General features: G+C 44.9%; 1 protein-coding gene across 2 annotated transcripts in view; it reads right to left on the bottom strand.

Annotated features, from left to right (window-relative positions):
- The window catches only part of ITGB1 (integrin subunit beta 1), a 76,945-nt gene extending 57,977 nt beyond the window's left edge, over nucleotides 1-18,968 (bottom strand). The window contains exon 1 of one of the 2 annotated variants that reach the window (XM_030550194.1): nucleotides 18,841-18,968. In XM_030550194.1, the coding sequence (XP_030406054.1) occupies nucleotides 18,841-18,849 (9 nt within the window). In that variant the 5' untranslated portion in view covers nucleotides 18,850-18,968. The remainder of the gene's footprint in view (nucleotides 1-18,840) is intronic. The other variant, XM_030550195.1, reaches the window with a different exon arrangement.
- Between the last annotated feature and the right edge of the window lie 771 nt (nucleotides 18,969-19,739).

The following is a 19,739-nucleotide window of genomic DNA, read 5'->3' as shown; positions in this document are numbered from 1 at the left end:
AAGGCCCAAGAGTAGGAACTGAAAAATCTGTTAATTGCCAGGGATAAGGAAGCAGACCTAGCAAAAATGCTTGCAGTGAGAAACCAGCAGCTCGAAGAAGAGCAAAAAATAGTAGATAAGGAAGGAGAAGTTGCTGAAAGAGAACACCTGTGTTTTGAACATGAACAAAGAATGGCATATATTCAACTGCAGGAGCTAGAAGCTAAGGCAAAAGTGGACAGACTTAAGCTCCAACTCAAGAGAATAAAGGAAGAGGAACTGTATCTTCCTGAAAAACTAGCTCCTCTCAACAACAGAGATGGGGATAGAATCTATCCAGTTTGTAAGGATGTTGGTATGTTGTTTGACTCTAAGCAGTTGTTTGTGTGTAATCAAATTTACCCCAACACTGCCATCTTTTATGTAAATGCTTCTAGTGTGAGCTCGACTGATGGTAACCCCATAACTTGTGCAGAGAATGTAAAAGTCAATGGTAAAAGCTGTTTAGGGCAAATTACAGCTTCTAATATCACTCTTGTTAAAGCAGATCTTGTCAGAGAGGAAGATTATTTACTAAAGCAGCGTGTGAATATTATAATTCTCTGTGAGTTTACTGTAAGTGTGCTTTTAGCGAGAATCCATCTTGAACGGAATGGTGTTAAACAAAGTTATAGATGGTGTAAGGAAGTTGCTGCCTAAGGATCTTTTGATTGGGGATGATGTTAAAGCTTTGTTCGGTTAGGTTGACATAAATCAATTAGTCACAGGAAAGAAAAAATCCTGAACCTGTGTCTATTACGAAAAGGATTTGCCTATGGAGGTCTTTCTATTTAACAAATTTATTTCAGCATGAGCTTTCGTGAGCTACAGCTCACTTCTTCGGATGCATAGAATGGAACACGCAGACGGGATATTTATACATACAGAGAACATGAAAAGGTGGAAGTATGCATACCAACTGGAAGAGTCTAATCAATTGAGATGAGCTATCATCAGCAGGAGAAAAAAATTTTGAAGTGATAATTAAGATGACCTATAGAAGGTGTGAGGAGAACTTAGCATAGGGAAATAGATTCAATTAGTGTAATGACCCAACCATTCCCAGTCTCTGTTTAGGCTTGAGTTAATTGGATCTAATTTGCATATTAATTCAAGTTCAGCAGTCTCTCTTTAGCACGGCTTAGGTTATGGGGCAAGTGATACTGCTTTTCCACAATTTCAGTCTGTTTTTGAAGTTTTTTGCTGCAAAATTGCCACCTTCAAGTCTGTCACTGAGCGGTTAGAGAGGTTGATGTGGTTTTCCCACTGGTTTTTGAATGTTATGATTCCTGATGTCAGATTTGTGTCCATTTATTCTTTTGCATACAGACTGTCTGGTTTGGCCAATGTACATGGCAGAGGGGCATTGCTGGCACATGATGGCATATATCACGTTAGTAGATGTGCAGGTGAACGAACCCTTGATGGTGTGGCTGATGTGATTAGGTCCTATGATGGTGTCACTTGAATAGATATGTGGACAGAGCTGGCATCGGACTTTGTTGCAAGGATAGGTTCCTGGGTTAGCGTTTATGTTGTACGGTGTGCGGTTGCTGGTGAGTATTTGCTTCAGGTTGGGAGGCTGTCTATAAGCAAGGACTGGCCTGTCTCCCAAGATCTGTGAGAGTGAGGGATCATCTTTAAGAATAAGTTGTAGATCTTTGATGATGCGCTGGAGAGGTTTTAGTTGGGGGCTGTAGGCTAATGGCGTTCTGTTATTTTCTTTGTTGGGCCTGTCCTGTAGTAGGTGGCTTCTGGGTACTCTTCTGGCTCTGTCAATTTGTTTTTTCCACTTCAGCAGGTGGGTATTGTAGTTTTAAGAATGCTTGATAGAGATCTTGTAGGTGTTTATCTCTGTCTGAGGGACTGGAGCAAATACGGTTGTATCTTAGAGCTTGGCTGTAGACAATGGATCATGTGGTGTGTCCTTGATGGAAGCTGGAGGCATCTAGGTAAGTATAGCGGTCAGTGGGTTTCCGGTATAGGGTGGGGTTTATGTGATCACAGCTTATTAGCACAGTAGTGTCTAGGAAATGGATTGCTTGTGTGGATTGGTCTAGGCTCAGGCTGATGATGGGATGGAAATTGTTAAAATCACGGTGGAATTCCTCGAGGGCTTCTTTTCCATGAGTCCAGACGATGAAGATGTCATCAATGTAGCGCAAGTAGAGTAGAGGCGTTAGGGAATGAGAGCTAAGGAAGCATTGTTCTAAGTCAGCCATAAAGATGTTGGCATACTGTGGGGCCATGCGGGTACCCATAGCAGCGCCACTGACTTGAAGGTATATATTTTCCCCAAATGTGAAATAGTTGTGGGTGAGGACAAAGTCAAAGTTCAGCCACCAGGTTAGCCACGATATTATCGGGGATACTTGATGGCTTGTAGTCCATCTTTGTATGGAATGTTGGAGTAGAAGGCTTCCACATCCATACTGGCCAGGATGGTGTTTTCTGGAAGATCACCGATGGATTGTAGTTTCCTCAGGAAGTCAGTGGTGTCTCAAAGATAGCTGGGAGTGCTGGCAGCATAGGGCCTGAGGAGAGAGTCCACATAGCCAGACAATCCTGCTGTTAAGGTGCCAATGCTTGAGATGATGGGGCGTTCAGGATTTCCAGGTTTATGGATCTTGGGTAGCAAATAGAATACACCTGGTCGGGGTTCTAGGCATGTGTCTGTACAGATCTGTTCCTGTGCTTTCTCAGGGAGTTTTTTGAGCAGGTGGTGTAGTTTCTTTTGGCAATCTTCAGTGGGATCAGAGGATAATGGTCTGTAGAATGTGGAGTTAGAGAACTGCCCAGCAGCCTCTTGTTCATATTCCAACCTATTCATGACGACAGCACCTCCTTTGTCAGCCTTTTTGATTATGATGTCAGAGTTGTTCTTGAGGCTGTTGATGGCACTGTGTTCAGCACGGCTTAGGTTATGGGGAAAGTGATACTGCTTTTCCACAATTTCAGCCCGTGCACGTTGACGGAAGCAATCTATGTAGAAGTTCAGTCTGTTGTTTCGACCCTCAGGAGGAGTCCATGCAGAATCCTTTTTATTATAGCATTGGTAGGAAGGATTCTGTGGGTTAACATGTTGTTCAGAGGTGTGTTGGAAGTATTCTTTGAGTCGGAGACGGCGAAAGTAGGATTCTAGGTCACCGCAGAACTGTATCATGTTCGTGAGTCTGGAAGGACAAAAGGAGAGGCCCCGAGATAGGACAGATTCTTCTGCTGGGCTAAGAGAATAGCTGGAAAGATTAACAATATTGTTGGGTGGGTTAAGGGAGCTACCGTTGTGGCTCCTTCTGACATGTAGTAGTTTAGACAGTTTAGTGTCCTTTTTCTTTTGTAGAGAAGCAAAGTTTGTGTTGTAAATGGCTTGTCTAGTTTTTGTAAATTCTATCCATGAGGAAGTTTGTGTAGAAGGTTGGTTTTTCATGAGAGTATCTAGTTTTGAGAGTTCAGTCTTAATCTTCCTGTTTGCTGTATAGGATGTTGATCAGGTGGTTTCGCAGTTTCTTTGAGAGTGTGTGGCACAATCTGTCAGCATAGTTTGTGTGATATGTAGATTGTCAGGGATTTTTTTACCTTTAGTCCTTTTGGTATGATGTCCATCTGTTTGCATTTGGAAAGGAAGATGATGTCTATCTGTATCTGTACGAGTTTTTTCATGAAGTTGATGGATTTCCACTCCATACGGCTAAATGCAGTGCCTTGCATAATGACAGGTTTCAGAGTAGCAGCCATGTTAGTCTGTATCTGCAAAAAGAACAAGAGTACTTGTGGTACCTTAGAGACTAACAAATTTATTTCAGCATGAGCTTTCGTGAGCTACAGCTCACTTCTTCGGATGCATAGAATGGAACACGCAGACAGGAGATATTTATACATACAGAGAACATGAAAAGGTGGAAGTATGCATACCAACTGGAAGAGTCTAATCAATTGAGATGAGCTATCATCAGCAGGAGAAAAAAAAACTTTTGAAGTGATAATTAAGTCTCTACGCAAAAGAATAAATGGACACAAATCTGACTTCAGGAATCATAACATTCAAAAACCCATGGTAGAACCATATCAACCTCTCTAACCGCTCAGTGACAGACTTGAAGGTGGCAATTTTGCAGCAAAAAACTTCAAAAACAGACTCCAAAGAGAGACTGCTGAACTCGAATTAATATGGATCCATTTAGATCCAATTAACTCAGGCCTAAACAGAGACTGGGAATGGTTGGGTCATTACATTAATTGAATCTATTTCCCTATGTTAAGTTCTCCTCACACCTTCTATGGATCATCTTAATTATCACTTCAAAATTTTTTTTCTCCTGCTGATGATAGCTCATCTCAATTGATTAGACTCTTCCAGTTGGTATGCATACTTCCACCTTTTCATGTTCTCTGTATGTATAAATATCCCGTCTGCGTGTTCCATTCTATGCATCCGAAGAAGTGAGCTGTAGCTCACGAAAGCTCATGCTGAAATAAATGTTAGTCTCTAAGGTGCCACAAGTACTCCTGTTCTTTTTGCGGATACAGACTAACACAGCTGCTACTCTGAAACCTTTCTATTTAAGTGGGCCAGGAATGGTAAATTTAAGTCTTAATTGCAATTTGACACTAACACTTTCTGGAGACTCTTGCGTTGGGTATTTAACTCTTTAAGTCCAGGTTGTAGAGGCCTTGTTAGCCTGCAAGACACACATTCCATCTTAACATTTCCACTTCAGTTGGATAGAAGATAAAAATCCCACATAGCAATTTATGCTTTTCTAGTAGCATACATGAATGTCCTTTGTGCCAATATAAAATAATCCTGTTACGTTGTCCAGCCTCCACTCCTCCCATTAGGAGGCTATTTTAGTTTTGTGTACCTTACAGGCTGAATTTATTCACACACAATATTTAGTTCAGCATATAAATATAGTTCTTACACAGCTGACCACAACTGGTGCTCATGACTCAGTTCTGCCTTTGAAATATACCTTGTTCTTCATAACGGCAAGCTATCTATCCTACCTTCATTGTAAAGAAATAGCAAGGAAAAAGTATGTATTTTTATTTTTAAAAAACTGTAGAAGCTTAAGCAAGCCAGGTTTATTAGCTACTTGCTTCTTACAAAAAGGTCTAGAAACATTTCACTGCATATTACCATAGTGACATTTTGAAGGAAGCTATCAGTTGGCAGATGACAGAGTAACCCAATATTTAAATAGAAATCTTGTTTTACATAGCAATGTTCACCTTTCAGTGACTGGCACAAACACATGATCAAGTAACCTCTTCTTTTTTCTAGACATAATTTACCAGATTTTAACTGACTTACATTTAACCATAATTTTAGGTACAACCCAAATCCCCAGAATAAATCAATGGGGTTCTGCAGTAGTTAACAAAAACTTCTCTTTAATTATAGTGCAGGGGTCGGCAACCTTTCAGAAGTGGTGCCGAATTTTCATTTATTCATTCTAATTTAAGGTTTCAGATGCCAGTAATACATTTTAATGTTTTAAGAAGGTCTCTTTCTATAAGTCTATAATATATAACTAAACTATTATTGTATGTAAAGTAAATAAGGTTTTTAAAATATTTAAGAAGCTTCATTTAAAATTAAATTAAAATACAGAGCCCCACCGGACTGGTGGCCAGGACCCAGGCAGTGCGCGTGCCACTGAAAATCAGCTTGCATGCTGCCTTCGGCACACGTACAATAGGTTGCCTACCCCTGTTCTAGTGGATGTTCACTGTTGTTTCTTCTGCTACAAGACAATCTTGAAACAATGAAACATCCCATTTTAGTGGGATTGCCTAGATCAGGGGTTCTCACAACAATTTCTGATGACCTCAGAGTGCGGCCACCAACTCTTGCTAGTGGCTGCTTCAACAATTTTTCCTAAAATACTTAATTAACTTTAGGAAAAACAAATACAGGTACACATACACATGTCCGATCATACTAATTTATTTATGAGGGAGTGTTTTTCAAGACTCAATAACAACAACATACAGTTGTCTCTATTCTTTACTGGACTAAACAGAATGGAAACACAAATAAGGTGCTTTGCGTGTTGTTGTTTCTTTTGTTTTTTTGATTGTTGGGTTTTGTTTTGTTTTTAGACCTGCTAGCTAGTAAGTCTGCTTCTGTGAAAAGTGATACACCTCTACCTCAATATAACGTGACCCGATATAACATGAATTCGGATATAACGCAGTAAAGCAGTGCTCCGGGGGAAGAGGGGACTGCGCACTCTGGTGGATCAAAGCAAGTTCCATATAACGCAGGTTCACCTATAATGCGGTAAGATTTTTTGGCTCCCGAGGACAGCATTATATTGAGGTAGAGGTGTATTTGTATGTTTGTTAATATCACTTTTCACAGCAAAGACTTGTTAGCTAGCTGGGAGGCAGTGAAAAGTGATATTAACAAACATGCAAGTTATCACTTTTCACAGCAGACTTACTTGGCCCTGGCAAACGGGGGACAAATTAAGACTTGGATGGGGAGGTGGGTAGGGAGGCAGTAGGGGCCAGGAGTGATGGGGTGAATGGGTGAGGGGCCAGGAGCAGCAGCGGGGACCAGGTGCAATAAGAGGGGGGAGGGGAAGGCTGAAGTACAATGGCCAGGGGACGGAGCTGCCACTGTGCAGCCAAAGCCAGATCCCAAAGCCCCACAGTCAAAGCCCACTGCCGTGTGGCCAGAGCCTGCCGCCTGCCACAGCCTCACCACCCCTGGGAGGGCGGGGAACTGTCCTCCAATGTTTGTGGCTCAAGAGGGAGGGCATGGCCCAAGATCACCTTGCTGACCCCCTCCTCCAGCCCACAATCACTGCCTAGGAAGTTTTGGCAGCAAGAAAAGCCCCTAGCCACATGCGGCCACAGTGCATGCATTTGAGAAACACTGGCCTAGAGAGACTTAAAGGCCACAAACTTACTTTAAAATATATCTTCACAATCTTAATTTGCAAGTTTAAGCACACTTCACAGAATTTGCAGAATGAAACAGCAACAAGGGTGATTCTATGGATAAGTGTTTTTTAGTTAGAGCAGCAAAGAATCCTGTGGCACCTTATAGACTAACAGACGTTTTGTAGCATGAGCTTTCGTGGGTGAATACCCACTTCGTCGGATGCACGTAGTGGAAATTTCCAGGGGCAGGTATATATATGCAAGCAAGAAGCAAGCTAGAGATAACGAGGTTAGTTCAATCAGGGAGGATGAGGCCCTCTTCTAGCAGTTGAGGTGTGAAAACCAAGGGAGGAGAAACTGGTTTTGTAGTTGGCAAGCCATTCACAGTCTTTGTTTAATCCTGAGCTGATGGTGTCAAATTTGCAGATGAACTGAAGCTCAGCAGTTTCTCTTTGAACTCTGGTCCAGAAGTTTTTTTGCTGCAGGATGGCCACCTTAAGGTCTGCTATAGTGTGGCCAGGGAGGTTGAAGCGTTCTACAGGTTTTTGTATATTGCCATTCCTAATATATGGTTTTTAGTTGTTTCCCAGCAATGGCACAGCCAAGCTGAAGTAGATTTTCATTAGACAAGCTTCAGGCAATTCACTGCCATGTATACAGCAAAGCTAGCACCAGTGCTTTAGGCATGTTTGCACAGCATCTAGACACTGATCCTGACTGGGGATCCAGGCACTCTGTAATAAACAAATCCCATTCTCAATGTCCTTCAACAGAATTTAACCACTGTCATTAACAAACTACTCTTGGTTGTTTGCCATTCTGAGTTTAACTGAGGTTGGACAAAGGTTCAACATGCCATCTAGCTCAGGGTAGAGACTGAAAAGAATACAAGGCTGAAATTATTTATTCCCAGTTCCTTTTCAGGCTCCCAATTAATTGTTCAAAGGCTAAAGTCAGATATTTATTTCCCAGATTTCAACTGCAAACTTAATCATTCATTATTCTAAAATGATTTAGAATTGCATTTGCAGGAAACACTGAGACTATTCACACACACCATTAGGTAAATGCTCGGCAATTTGAGCATTAAGTAACAAAAAGCTCTCAGACCACCCCATCCCCAATGTATACATATAACCTTAAAATTCTGGCTAGCAAATGACATTCTGCTTCCTGATCTCACTTACGTTGGTTGTAGGACCCCATGAGCTAATGTCTCACATGCACCAGGTACCTATTCACAGTGAAAATTAGTTTCATGGTGCAGATAGCTGTCTGGTTGTGTCAGAACACTTACACTCTAGATTCCTACAAATATGTAAACCCACAATTCTAGTATAAATATTTGCAAAAGTACAACCTGATCTGATAGAAAACCAACTTTAACCTTTGAATAAGTTATTTATTTGCACTATGGCAACACCCAAAGGCCCAGATCAAGACTGGGGCTCACCAATATGCTAGGTGCTTTACAAAACTTAAAATGACACTCTCCAAGAGGTGGTCTTATCTAATCTGAAACAAGATTCAACAAGTAACTTTTACATTGCCACCTTCTCACTTGTGCTCAACCCTACCTGGGGCCGGGCTGCAGCTCCAGGAGGGTATACAGACAGGAGTAAGGGGACAGGCAGCTGGGGCGCACGGCTAACAGCCAGGGCACTGGGCCAACAGCTGGGGTCAGCAGCCAGAGCCAGGAATGGAGCTGGGTAGCATTCCCTTCTACCTCCCATGGGGGGCTGGCCCAGGCCCCAGGTGTGTCCCTCTGAAAATTCCTCTGGTGCCCTCCAGGGGGCACACTCCACAGTTTGGGTCTCAGGGTTAGAGCATAGTTTGAAGGTCTCTTTTATGAACTAGAGCATTTTTTAAAACTCAGGTTGGCTCCATCTGTGCTAGCCAGCCAAACAGAACTGGATTTAGCCACAACTAACTTTTAACCATAAGATGGAGGTACCTCAGTTGAACCTGTGTAGACAGGACATTAAATGACCAAGTGGGCACAACAGCCTTTGCAATTAAAAACTGCTTCAAGATAGACAGCTGTAACAGCAAATTCCAAAATACATGCATACTCAAACAATTAGGGCCTTCCTTACATTGGAAATTAAGTCAATTCTAATTATTATACTAACAGTGTATGTCCCCTAGTGCTAGGACCAGTTAAGTGCTAATGTAAGCCATTTTACCTCTAACTACACTAGCTCCAAGCAGCCTCAGTCATAAACATGAACATGATCTACACAAATAATCAATCATGTTAGAGCAAGGATGGAAATATTCTGCAAAAACTGCTAGAATCAATACAGCCCAAGACATTAAGTAAGTCAAGACAGCTTGTTTTTGGTTTGTTTTCTGAAAAGCTATGCAAGCAATTGCACCCAAAGATGCAAATTCACAACCTGCCCACCACATCCTTAGATAAGAGAAAAAACTCTCTGCGTTGGCATTGCTATGTTTGTGAAGCCTACTGCTTTACGATACAATTTAAACAATTTGCATCAAATAACCTGCATAGTGTGTTCTTCAGAAAAAGAAAACTCGTCATTTCCATTTTTTTGGTTTGGTTTTTTTACTCTGATCAGGGATTTCCCCACCCAAGAAAAAGTAACACTGACATCCTTGCTTGTTTTCCACACTGTGGTAGACTTGCCTTTGTGCAATTCAATTACAGTAACTCACTTAAAGTCATCCTAGTTAACATTATTAGGTTGCTGATGAGTTAGAGAACATGCTCGTTTACAGTTGCACAATGCTCCCTTATAACGTTGTTTGGCAGCTGCCTGCTTTGTCCACTGCTTACAGAAAGAGCAACCCATTGGTGCTAGCTGGTGGGGGCTTGGAACCAGTGTGGACCGGAAGCCCCCCCATCAGCTCCCCATTCCCTTAAGTTCCCTGTGCGGCAGCCACCCAGCAGGCTATCACTTGCTGGGCAGTTCAGCTGTCCCTCCCGCCACTGCCATGGAGCTGCTCCTGGGAGCCTCCTAATTGCTGTGCAGGGGTGAGGGGAGAGGGGTGCTGTCTGAGTGTCCCCCTCTCTTTTGCCCCATCTCCACAGAACAGAGGACATGACAGGGCTCAGGAGGGAGGGAGCTTGCTGGCAGCAGCTGTTGTCTCAACTTGGAGATCTACTTAAAAATGCAGTGTACTTAGAGTGGGGTCAGAGTACTTAAAGGGGCAATGCACGTCTCTCTCTCACAGCGTCTCTCTCTCACAGCGTGTCTCTCTCTCTGCCATGCACTCTCGCCTATCTCCATTCGTGCTGCCTTATAGAGTGTGAGGCTACATTAACAACAATGCGTTAACCCTTGAGGGCTCAGCCGCATGCTAGATCATCATTTAGCATATTCCCTAAGAAATATCTCACCCTCTTTCACCCTCTGACTCCACTACCTCAACCAAGCTTCACAATCATCATTGCTGTGTACAGTATTAAATTGTTTAAAACTTATACTGTGTGTGTGTATGTATATATATATATTTGTCTGGCAACCTACTCCCCCCCACATTAATTCTTATGGGGAAATTGGATATGCTTAACATCATTTTGCTTAAAGTAGCATTTTTCAGGAACATAACTAAAACATTAAGTGAGGAGTTACTGTAGTGTATTCTGGATCATGTGGAGGCTATTTTTAAAATAATTAGACACTAGCTCCACAACTGTTTAGTAAAATCAATGAGCAAGTATTTTAAAATGCTGTGCTTAAGATATTCTGTATTTGCTGACATTTTGCATATGCACATAAGTTGCAGCCTTACACAATAACAACACATGGATAGATATTTAGCATATCCTTAATGAACCAAGACTAAATTCCCCCCTCAAGCATGCAGCTCATGCACTACTTGCCTATCATGACTAATGGAGTTGATCTAACATGCATCATAAAACATTTATCTCAGGAACAGGACAACCCTGAACCAATTGCAGGAATAAAGTATCTCAGTTAACACCAAATCAAATCTGTATAAAACTAAACTTTGCAAATATTGTTCAATCCTTCTTCTGTTCAAATTTTTAACAGGACTGTGTTCATACAGTAAGGACTTCAGAGAAAATGACTGATCTAGCCAAAACATAAGCTCAAAATTATGAATAACTTGCTGCAGGTTGAAAAGAAAAAAAACAGCAAAACAAGCAAAAAGTCTTCTCTATTCTTTGGGTGTCAAATAATCTGTCTTGACCTACTGCTTTACCCTAATTTAATCTGGTACAGACTAGTTATCACAGTGGTCTCCTTCTTAGCCTCACCCTTTCATCAGTGAAAGAATACTTGTGTTCCAACTCATCATACCACTGTCCATTGGGCACTTACTTCAGCCATCCCACCATCATTAGATTCTTGAAAGGTCTGGTTAATGCATCAGTTCAGAGAACCTGTCCTTATGTGGAATCTGAGTTTACTGCTGGCAAAGTATGCAGATACACTACCTTTTGATCCTTTTGGAGAGCGTTCTTTATCTCACACTACTAAACATCACATTCTTAAGTCTTTGCGGAAAGAGTTAACTCAAGCTGCTACCCAAATGCTGACCCTAATCTCACTTCCTGTCCACACACCAAACCCTTTCACTTGAGTTCGGTAGTGCTTTAAACCTGGGCTAGCTGGCCCGACTGAATGTAGGCTAGAGCTCGCTTTTACTCAGGCTGGTATTGTGCTCATTTTGCAGAGAGGATGCAGGCTAAACAACTCAAGTACTGACAGTTCTCCATTCCCTTCCCACTAATCCCAGCTTCCTCCTCAACCCTTGGTGTGTCCAAATGGACAGGCGAGACTTCCTACAACACACTGGGAAACAATCAGAGTGGTACGGCTTACTGCAGCACAAAGGGCACACATGGGCAAGTGCAGCACCAGTGATGGCACAGTAACTCTAGTATGGCTTTACTCACACCCAGGTGCCAATCACCAGGCTAACTGTGCAGTGAAGATTGACTCAGATATGGATTTAGTTCCCTGCTTAGGTCTGCTACTAGCTTTCTGTATGATTTTTGGCAAGTTGAGTCTCCGCTCTGTGCCTCAGTTTCCTTTTCCGTGAAATGGGGATAAAGATACTGACCACCTTTGTAAAGTGATTTGAGATCTACTGATGAGACACACTATATAATAGCTAAGTTTTTAAATTTTGATAGGACTAAGAATTTAGGGTCACAGTTTAGGTGAGGTGCTTTCCAACAGCTACAAAAAATTCTAGGAGGGGTACTAATTCCATTCAGGGTCTGTTTAAATGAATTATGCACATAAACATGTTACGCTTAAGGTGGGATGTCAGTACCTGAGGGTCTTGAAATTCACTGTACTAGAGCTAAGATGGCACTAATGGCTTTTCTTTAATGCCTCTACCAAGAAATCTGTGGGGCTGTTACCTAAAGTTCTTTAGCACAAAGGTAGCACAACTCTCCCTTGATCTGCATATAGTTCTGTTTGCTTTGGAGAACCATCCTGCATCCCTTATTTAATTAAACACCAGTTCGTCTTTCTACTTACAGATAAATTAGCACAACTTTGACAGTGGCTCTGAGCACATCTTGCAAGAGGAAATATGCAGAGGCAATACTTGAAGAGCCATCGTTTCTATAAGTAAACTTTCTATTAGATGGTAATTATAAGAAATTTATGAGCAAATGTATGACTGGAATGGTATGACAGGATTACTTGTGACAGTGGAGAGCAAGACTCAGCAGCCCTAGGGTTCACTTCCAGTCTATGTCTTAGGCCATGTCTACATCTAAAATTTTGCAGCGCTGGTTGTTACAGCTGTATTAGTACAGCTGTATAGGGCCAGCGCTGCAGAGTGGCCACACTTACAGCAACCAGCGCTGCAAGTGGTGTTAGATGTGGCCACACTGCAGCGCTGTTGGGCGGCTTCAAGGGGGGTTCCGGGACCGAGAGAGCAAACCGGGAAAGGAAACCAGCTTCGCCGCGGTTTGCTCTCTCGGTCCCGGAGCCAGCCAGCAAACCGCAGGGAAGGAGACCTGCTTGCTCGGGGTTCCGGGACCGAGAGAGCAAACCGGGAACGCCGCGGTTTGCTCTCTCGGTCCCGGAGCCAGCCAGCAAACCGCGGGGAAGGAGACCTGCTTGCTCGGGGTTCCGGGACCGAGAGAGCAAACCGGGAACGCCGCGGTTTGCCCTCTCGGTCCCGGAGCCAGCCAGCAAACCGCAGGGAAGGAGACCTGCTTGCTCGGGGTTCCGGGACCGAGAGAGCAAACCGGGAACGCCGCGGTTTGCTCTCTCGGTCCCGGAGCCAGCCAGCAAACCGCGGGGAAGGAGACCTGCTTGCTCGGGGTTCCGGGACCGAGAGAGCAAACCGGGAACGCCGCGGTTTGCTCTCTCGGTCCCGGAGCCAGCCAGCAAACCGCGGGGAAGGAGACCTGCTTGCTCGGGGTTCCGGGACCGAGAGAGCAAACCGCGGCGAAGCTGGTTTCCTTTCCCGGTTTGCTCTCTCGGTCCCGGAACCCCGAGCAAGCAGGTCTCCTTCCCCGCGGTTTGCTGGCTGGCTCCGGGACCGAGAGAGCAAACCGCGGCGTTCCCGGTTTGCTCTCTCGGTCCCGGAACCCCGAGCAAGCAGGTCTCCTTCCCCGCGGTTTGCTGGCTGGCTCCGGGACCGAGAGAGCAAACCGCGGCGTTCCCGGTTTGCTCTCTCGGTCCCGGAACCCCGAGCAAGCAGGTCTCCTTCCCTGCGGTTTGCTGGCTGGCTCCGGGACCGAGAGGGCAAACCGGGAAAGGAAACCAGCTTGATTACCAGAGGCTTCCTCCTTCCACGGAGGTCAAGAAAAGCGCTGGTGAGTGTCTACATTGCATTACCAGCGCTGGATCACCAGCGCTGGATCCTCTACACCCGAGACAAAACGGGAGTACGGCCAGCGCTGCAAAGAGGGAGTTGCAGCGCTGGTGATGCCCTGCAGATGTGGACACTCTCAAAGTTGCAGCGCTGTAACTCCCTCACCAGCGCTGCAACTTTCTGATGTAGACAAGCCCTTAGATTCCTAAAAGTTTTTGCTTCAGGGTTTCAGCTGGCTACCTGTGTGATCAGGAGAGGATGTTTTCTACCCACAACTTATTTTGTTTTGTTTAGTTTTTTATCTCCTTCCTCTGAAGCATCAGCGATGGACACGGCTGGAGATGGGACACTGGGCCGGATGGTTAACATGTCTGGCTCAACAAGATAGGGTTCTGGAAGTCCCAAGCTGGCAGGAAAAATGGGCTCAGAGGTAATTTCAGCACATCAGGTGACAGTCCCAAGGGGGTTTCAGCTATCTGTGATGGGTTCAGTCACAAAGTAGTTGTGCAATATTCTATAGAAAAAGGATATAAATAACCTGTCTCTCTAATGGTCCTTCAGTTCCTTTCATTTCAAGGTTCTAGTGCAAGAAACTATCAATGCCAAGACCAGACTACACTCCTGTAGACATTCCACTTTCGGCCACACTGGTTCAAGTGTGATTTTCTCCTGCTGCCACATGGATAAGAATGTGTTTGTAAATTGAAAACTGGCTAACCTATCAAATGAGTAATGATAAATAGGAGGGAGATCCATCTATTTAATGGGAGGAACTGTTCCTGTTTATGTATCAGTTTTGCAATGTTTTGGGCTGCTTATACAAACCAAACTCTCACAGAGCAAACATTTAACAGCCCACTTAATGGGCTTTCTGGTGCAACTACACCTGAAAATGTCAATTCTAGATATCATGTTACCATAAAGATATTGACAGCTACATAGCTGAGAAGATCAACAAGTCTGATCATGGTGCTAGAAAGACTGATTTATTAGGAAAGACTGAAGAACTAAGTATGTACCACATACCTTTTACTAAGCCAGGACATAGAAGGAAGGGAGACATAACAACTGTTTACAAATATGTTTACACTAAAGAGAGTTCATACTAAGGGTAATACAGGAATTATTTAGTGTAGTAAAGAGGAGTAAACTAACAGAAAAGGAATAAAACTGTGAACAAGACGACTTATTCTGAACATCGGGAAAAACTTCCAGAGATTGAGGTGTATTCAACTGCGGGATCATTTCCCAAGTTAAGTCACTGAAGCTCAGTAAAGTGGGGCATTTAAAACTAGACTGAACAAAAACCTCAGGGAACAATCATCCCCTGAGATACCTGAAGATGCATAAATACTTCAGAAAATAACTTGCAGCCCTTTTCAACTGGATCTCAAAGCCTTTTACAAAGGTGGATACAAATTAACATTTTTACAGATTAGGTTAATGATGCAAAGACACAGCGACTTGCCCAGAATCACACAGCAAAACTATGACAGTCAGGAAAAGTTACTCAACTGGAGTATTGTGTACAGTTCAGAAAAGATGTGGACAAATTGGAGAAAGGCCTGAGAAGAGCAAAGAACATCATTAAAGGCCTAGAAAACATGACCCATGGGGAAAGATTGAAAAAATTGTGTTTAGTCTGGAGAAGAGAAGACTGAGAGGGACATGATAACAGTTTTCAAGTACATAAAAGGTTGTTACAAGGAGGAGGGAGAAAAATTGTTCTCCTTAACCTTTGATGATAGGCTAAGAAGCAATAGGCTTTAATTGCAGCAAGGGTGGTTTAGGTTGGACATTAGGAAAAACCTCCTGTCAGGATGGTTAAGCACTGAAATGAATTGCCTAGGGAGGTGGTGGAATCTCCATCATTGTATACTTACTCCTGCAGTGAGTGCAAGGGACTGAACTAAATGATCTCTCAAGATCCCTTCCAGTCCTACAATTATATAATTCTATGAAAAGAATCCAATTCTTCTAACTACCAGTCGAATGCTCAATCCATTAGTCCAGAGCTCCAGTACTGAAAAGCTCACAAACCTTAAAGGTGTTTTCTAGCTCTACATTTTATTAAGACAGGATTCCAGTCTCCATAGCTGTCAATCTTGCACTTCTCAATATATTTAATTTAAAACATTTTAAAGGACTAAGGGCATGTCTACACTTGCCATTTAAAGCAAAAAAGTCCCTTTTTTGCGCAAGAACCGTGGGAGCATCTACACTTGCCAATGAGTTTTTGCGATGAAACTCAGAAGTTTCATCGAAAAAAGAAAACCACCTCCATGAGAGGCAAACAGCTCTTACTGGTGATGCTTTTACAGTGATGTGCAAGTGAAGGCATGTTCTTCCTATTTACAGCACTTTTAGCCTCCACAGGATATCCCACAGTGCCTAGGTGACCACTCTGACCAGCAGCTCTGCTGCTTTGATGCCAAGTAAGCAGACATCCACCCTTTCCCCCCCTGTAAAGCCCCGGGAACTTTGAAACTGGAAACTCCCCTTCCTGTTTTCTTGGCAAGTGCTCACTTATCACCTGGCCAGGTGATAATGCCTGCTTAACAGAACAAAGGATCCCCGGCTTGGAGCAATGCTGAGCTACTGGAGCTGATAAGTGTTTGGGGAGAGGAGGCTGTGCAGGGACCCAGGATGTCCCGCCATCAGCCTCCCTTCCCACAAGACCTATCATTAAAATGGAGAGAGCTTCACTGTGGAATAGCTGCCCTCAGTGCACTGTTCTCATCAGCCACAATGGAAGTGCTGCAAATAGAAACACTCTCTGATACTTGTGGAATTGAGTACACAAACCAGCGCTTTTCTTTCACCAGTTCACTATCACTAGTGAAACTGACAGTGCAAAAACTCTGCAAATGTAGACCTAGCGTAAAGTTAACAATGTGTCATCCTTAACTCACCTGGTCTTGCCCATCTACTGCTAGTTGCTCTCCATTTTCACAGGCTTTACATGCGGCTTTAGGCAGCCTTGCACAATGCTACTTAACCACTTGCCTGAGGTAACTAATTTTAGTGTGTGACAGGAGAGTGAATCATCAGTTTTATTATCAGTAGGGCAGATGTATAGACTATGTCTTTGCTACCATGTATTCATGATTTTCAAAGGCTTATTTAAATTTAGATATTTCTGAATTTACTTGGTAGTGGCATTAGTCAAAGTACTTAAGGAAAATAAAAAAATCCAAAACCTCAGTCCTTCAAGTTTTCTCTCTGTTTTTTGTAAACAAAGAATAATCTCCTCTTGAATTTCTAATGCATCAAAACCAGAGATGGCCTGGACCTATTTGTAATCCAGTAAAGCCCTACTTACACCAACACATACACTGTTACTCAATTTTAAGCACATGAGCAGTCCAGCTCACCTAATGAATTACTCATGCACTTAAGTACGGGCATGAGCTGGGCCTTACTGACATACTAATGACAGATACAGTAGATAAATCAAACCATTCAGATTTTATTTTACAATTTTTTAATGACCACTGGGTGGATTTTTAGACATTTCCCACCAAATTAGTCCAAATTTTGACATAATATATAGTAGCTCTACAAAAGCAGCAAAGAATCCTGTGGCACCTTATAGACTAACAGACGTTTTGGAGCATGAGCTTTCGTGGGTGAATACCCACTTCCTCAGATGCATGATCTGAGGAAGTGGGTATTCACCCACGAAAGCTCATGCTCCAAAACGTCTGTTAGTCTATAAGGTGCCACAGGATTCTTTGCTGCTTTTACAGATCCAGACTAACACGGCTACCCTCTGATACTTAGTAGCTCTACAGTGACTGAAGGAAAAATGCCCCCCCTTATTTTCTTCAAGGATCAGGCCATACTGAGGAAATAATTAATATTTTAAAAACTATATTGCTTTCATACTGCTGCAGCTAGAATATTTTTCCAAAAAGCATGTAATCTGTTGAATACATTGAGACCTAGTATTCTTTCCCTGCTCTCCTTCAGACTGCAACAAGTTTCTATGGTAGTTATAAAATCCTGAAAAACACACACTTATGAGAGAAACAACAACAAATCCTGAACTATCAAGCAGTCAGAATGTCACATCATCGGGCAAAATCACAATGTATTAAATCAGATTTAAATGTTACACAAGCTTGCTTTCACTGATGTACTTCAATATACGCAAGGAAATCAGGTCACAATTAAAAAAAAGTGATAGGGAACTTCCCAGATCTGCAAACTCCTAAGCGGAGTCACTGTATGATCTTACTACTGTAGCTGTCTGTCTGTCTGTCCGTCCATCCTCTCTCCCTCCTTCCTTGTTGTCTGCCGCCTCCGTGTCTAAAACCTTTCCGGGGCGTGGGGAAGGGCCTTGTCTTTTTAGTAGTTTCTTTAAGGCACCTTACGAACGCGGCTGCTAGTATCCAAGTGAGTTAAGAAGTTAGCTAGTATTGCTCGGCTGAACAAGGATTAATACTGCATTCACAAAGCGCCTCCCTTCAGCCTCTAGACTCCTACCGCATTTCACAAATGCCACAGAAAAGCAGCACCTCTGGGTGCGTCCAGGACCCTCCACAAGGCAGGGAGCAGAGCAGATGAGGGTCGCTCCCATCCTTCAGAGAGGCAGTGGGATAAAGCCTCTACCCTGTGGAAAGTGCCACGGGGTATTGCGCGGCCGCTCGGCACGGGCAGACCTTGGGCCGAGCCCCCACAGCGTTGAATGGCTGGGAGCCAGGCGGACAAAGGGCCGGGGCATTTCACTGTCTGGCTTTAGGGCCGGGAGCCCTGGCCACGCTGACACTAACCGGAGCCCATGAGGGGCAGCCCCGCCTTGCACTGGGCCGGGGAGCCAGCGCTGGCACTGCTCTGAGGCGGCCCGGACTGGCTCCCTGCCCTGCGCGCCGCCCGCGCCCCGGGGCGGACAGAGCCAGCACAGCCGGGCAGCGCCCCACACTTTAGCCGCCGGGGACGCAGCGGCCGGTGCCCTGCCCAGTCCCGCTCGCCATGGGGGTGGCCAGCGCCGTCCCTCCCAGGCAACGGGTCACGCAGTCCGTGCCCCGAATCTCGCCGCGGGGCCCGGAGCTCGGGCTCCCCGCACAACGGGCCCGTGTTGGGCCGCGGATCAAACGGGCGGAAACCCGCAGCAGCAGCGAGCGCGGCCCCACAGCCCCGTACCTTGGCCATGGCTCCGCGGGAGAAGGCGGCGGCAGAGGCGCGCTCGGAGCCCGCCCGGTTCAGGTCTGTCCCCGCGGGGCGGGAGCCCCTGGCGCTGTCCCCTGGGTGTCTCTGCCCGGCGCCGCTCCCTCAGCCGTGCTGCTCGCTGGGAGCCCGTGTGCGGGCCGCAGGGGGGTGGGAATTGGGTCGGGGCCCAGCTGCCGCTCCTCCTCCCCCTCCGGAAGCGCATTCCTTCCCGCTCCCGCTAGGCCCGGCCCCTGGGCGGGGGAGCAGCCTGGCGGGGGCTCCTCGTGGGCACTGGGCCCGGGAGCTGGGACTAGGGCCCGGGCCCGACGGACTCGCCTACCGCTAGGGACACCCTCCATAATACTGTAGCGCCAGGGCAAGTGACACAGGCGCTGCCCAAGTGTAAGAGACTCGTGCGCCCGGTCCCAGGCTGCCGCAGTGTGTGTTGCTGACACTCCTGCTTTTAATTACAAGCCTGGCGGGTTTTGGTAGGTGGTTTTATTTATTTGTTTTTGTTTATTTATAGCCCCACCACCTGGTTTCAAGTGACTGTATGAGACTCTCAGCTAAAAGGAAAAGTAAGCGTCCAGCCTTCCTGCTTGTAGACTAGGGTTGCCTAGTGTCTGGTTTTTGACTGGAACACTCCGTCCAAAAGGGACCCTGGCAGCTCTGGTCAGACCGCTAACAGTCCAGTTGGCTGCAGCGAGGCCAAGGCATGCTCCATCCCCAGCTCCATGCAGAATGGGAACGGCAGAGCCGGTGCTTGGAGCAGCACCTGCAGGTGGGGCAGCATGTGGAGCCCCCGGTTGCCACTTTGCCTAGGAACTGGACATGCCACTGCTTCTCGGGAGCTGCGCGGACTTCCTCCATCCCCAGGAAATGGCAGGGCAGCG

Source organism: Gopherus evgoodei, chromosome 2 (genome assembly GCF_007399415.2).
Source record: "Gopherus evgoodei ecotype Sinaloan lineage chromosome 2, rGopEvg1_v1.p, whole genome shotgun sequence".
NCBI classification, from domain to species: domain Eukaryota; kingdom Metazoa; phylum Chordata; order Testudines; family Testudinidae; genus Gopherus; species Gopherus evgoodei.
The sequence above is the reverse complement of the archived record's forward strand: the minus strand, read 5'-3'. Positions and strand labels throughout refer to the sequence as shown.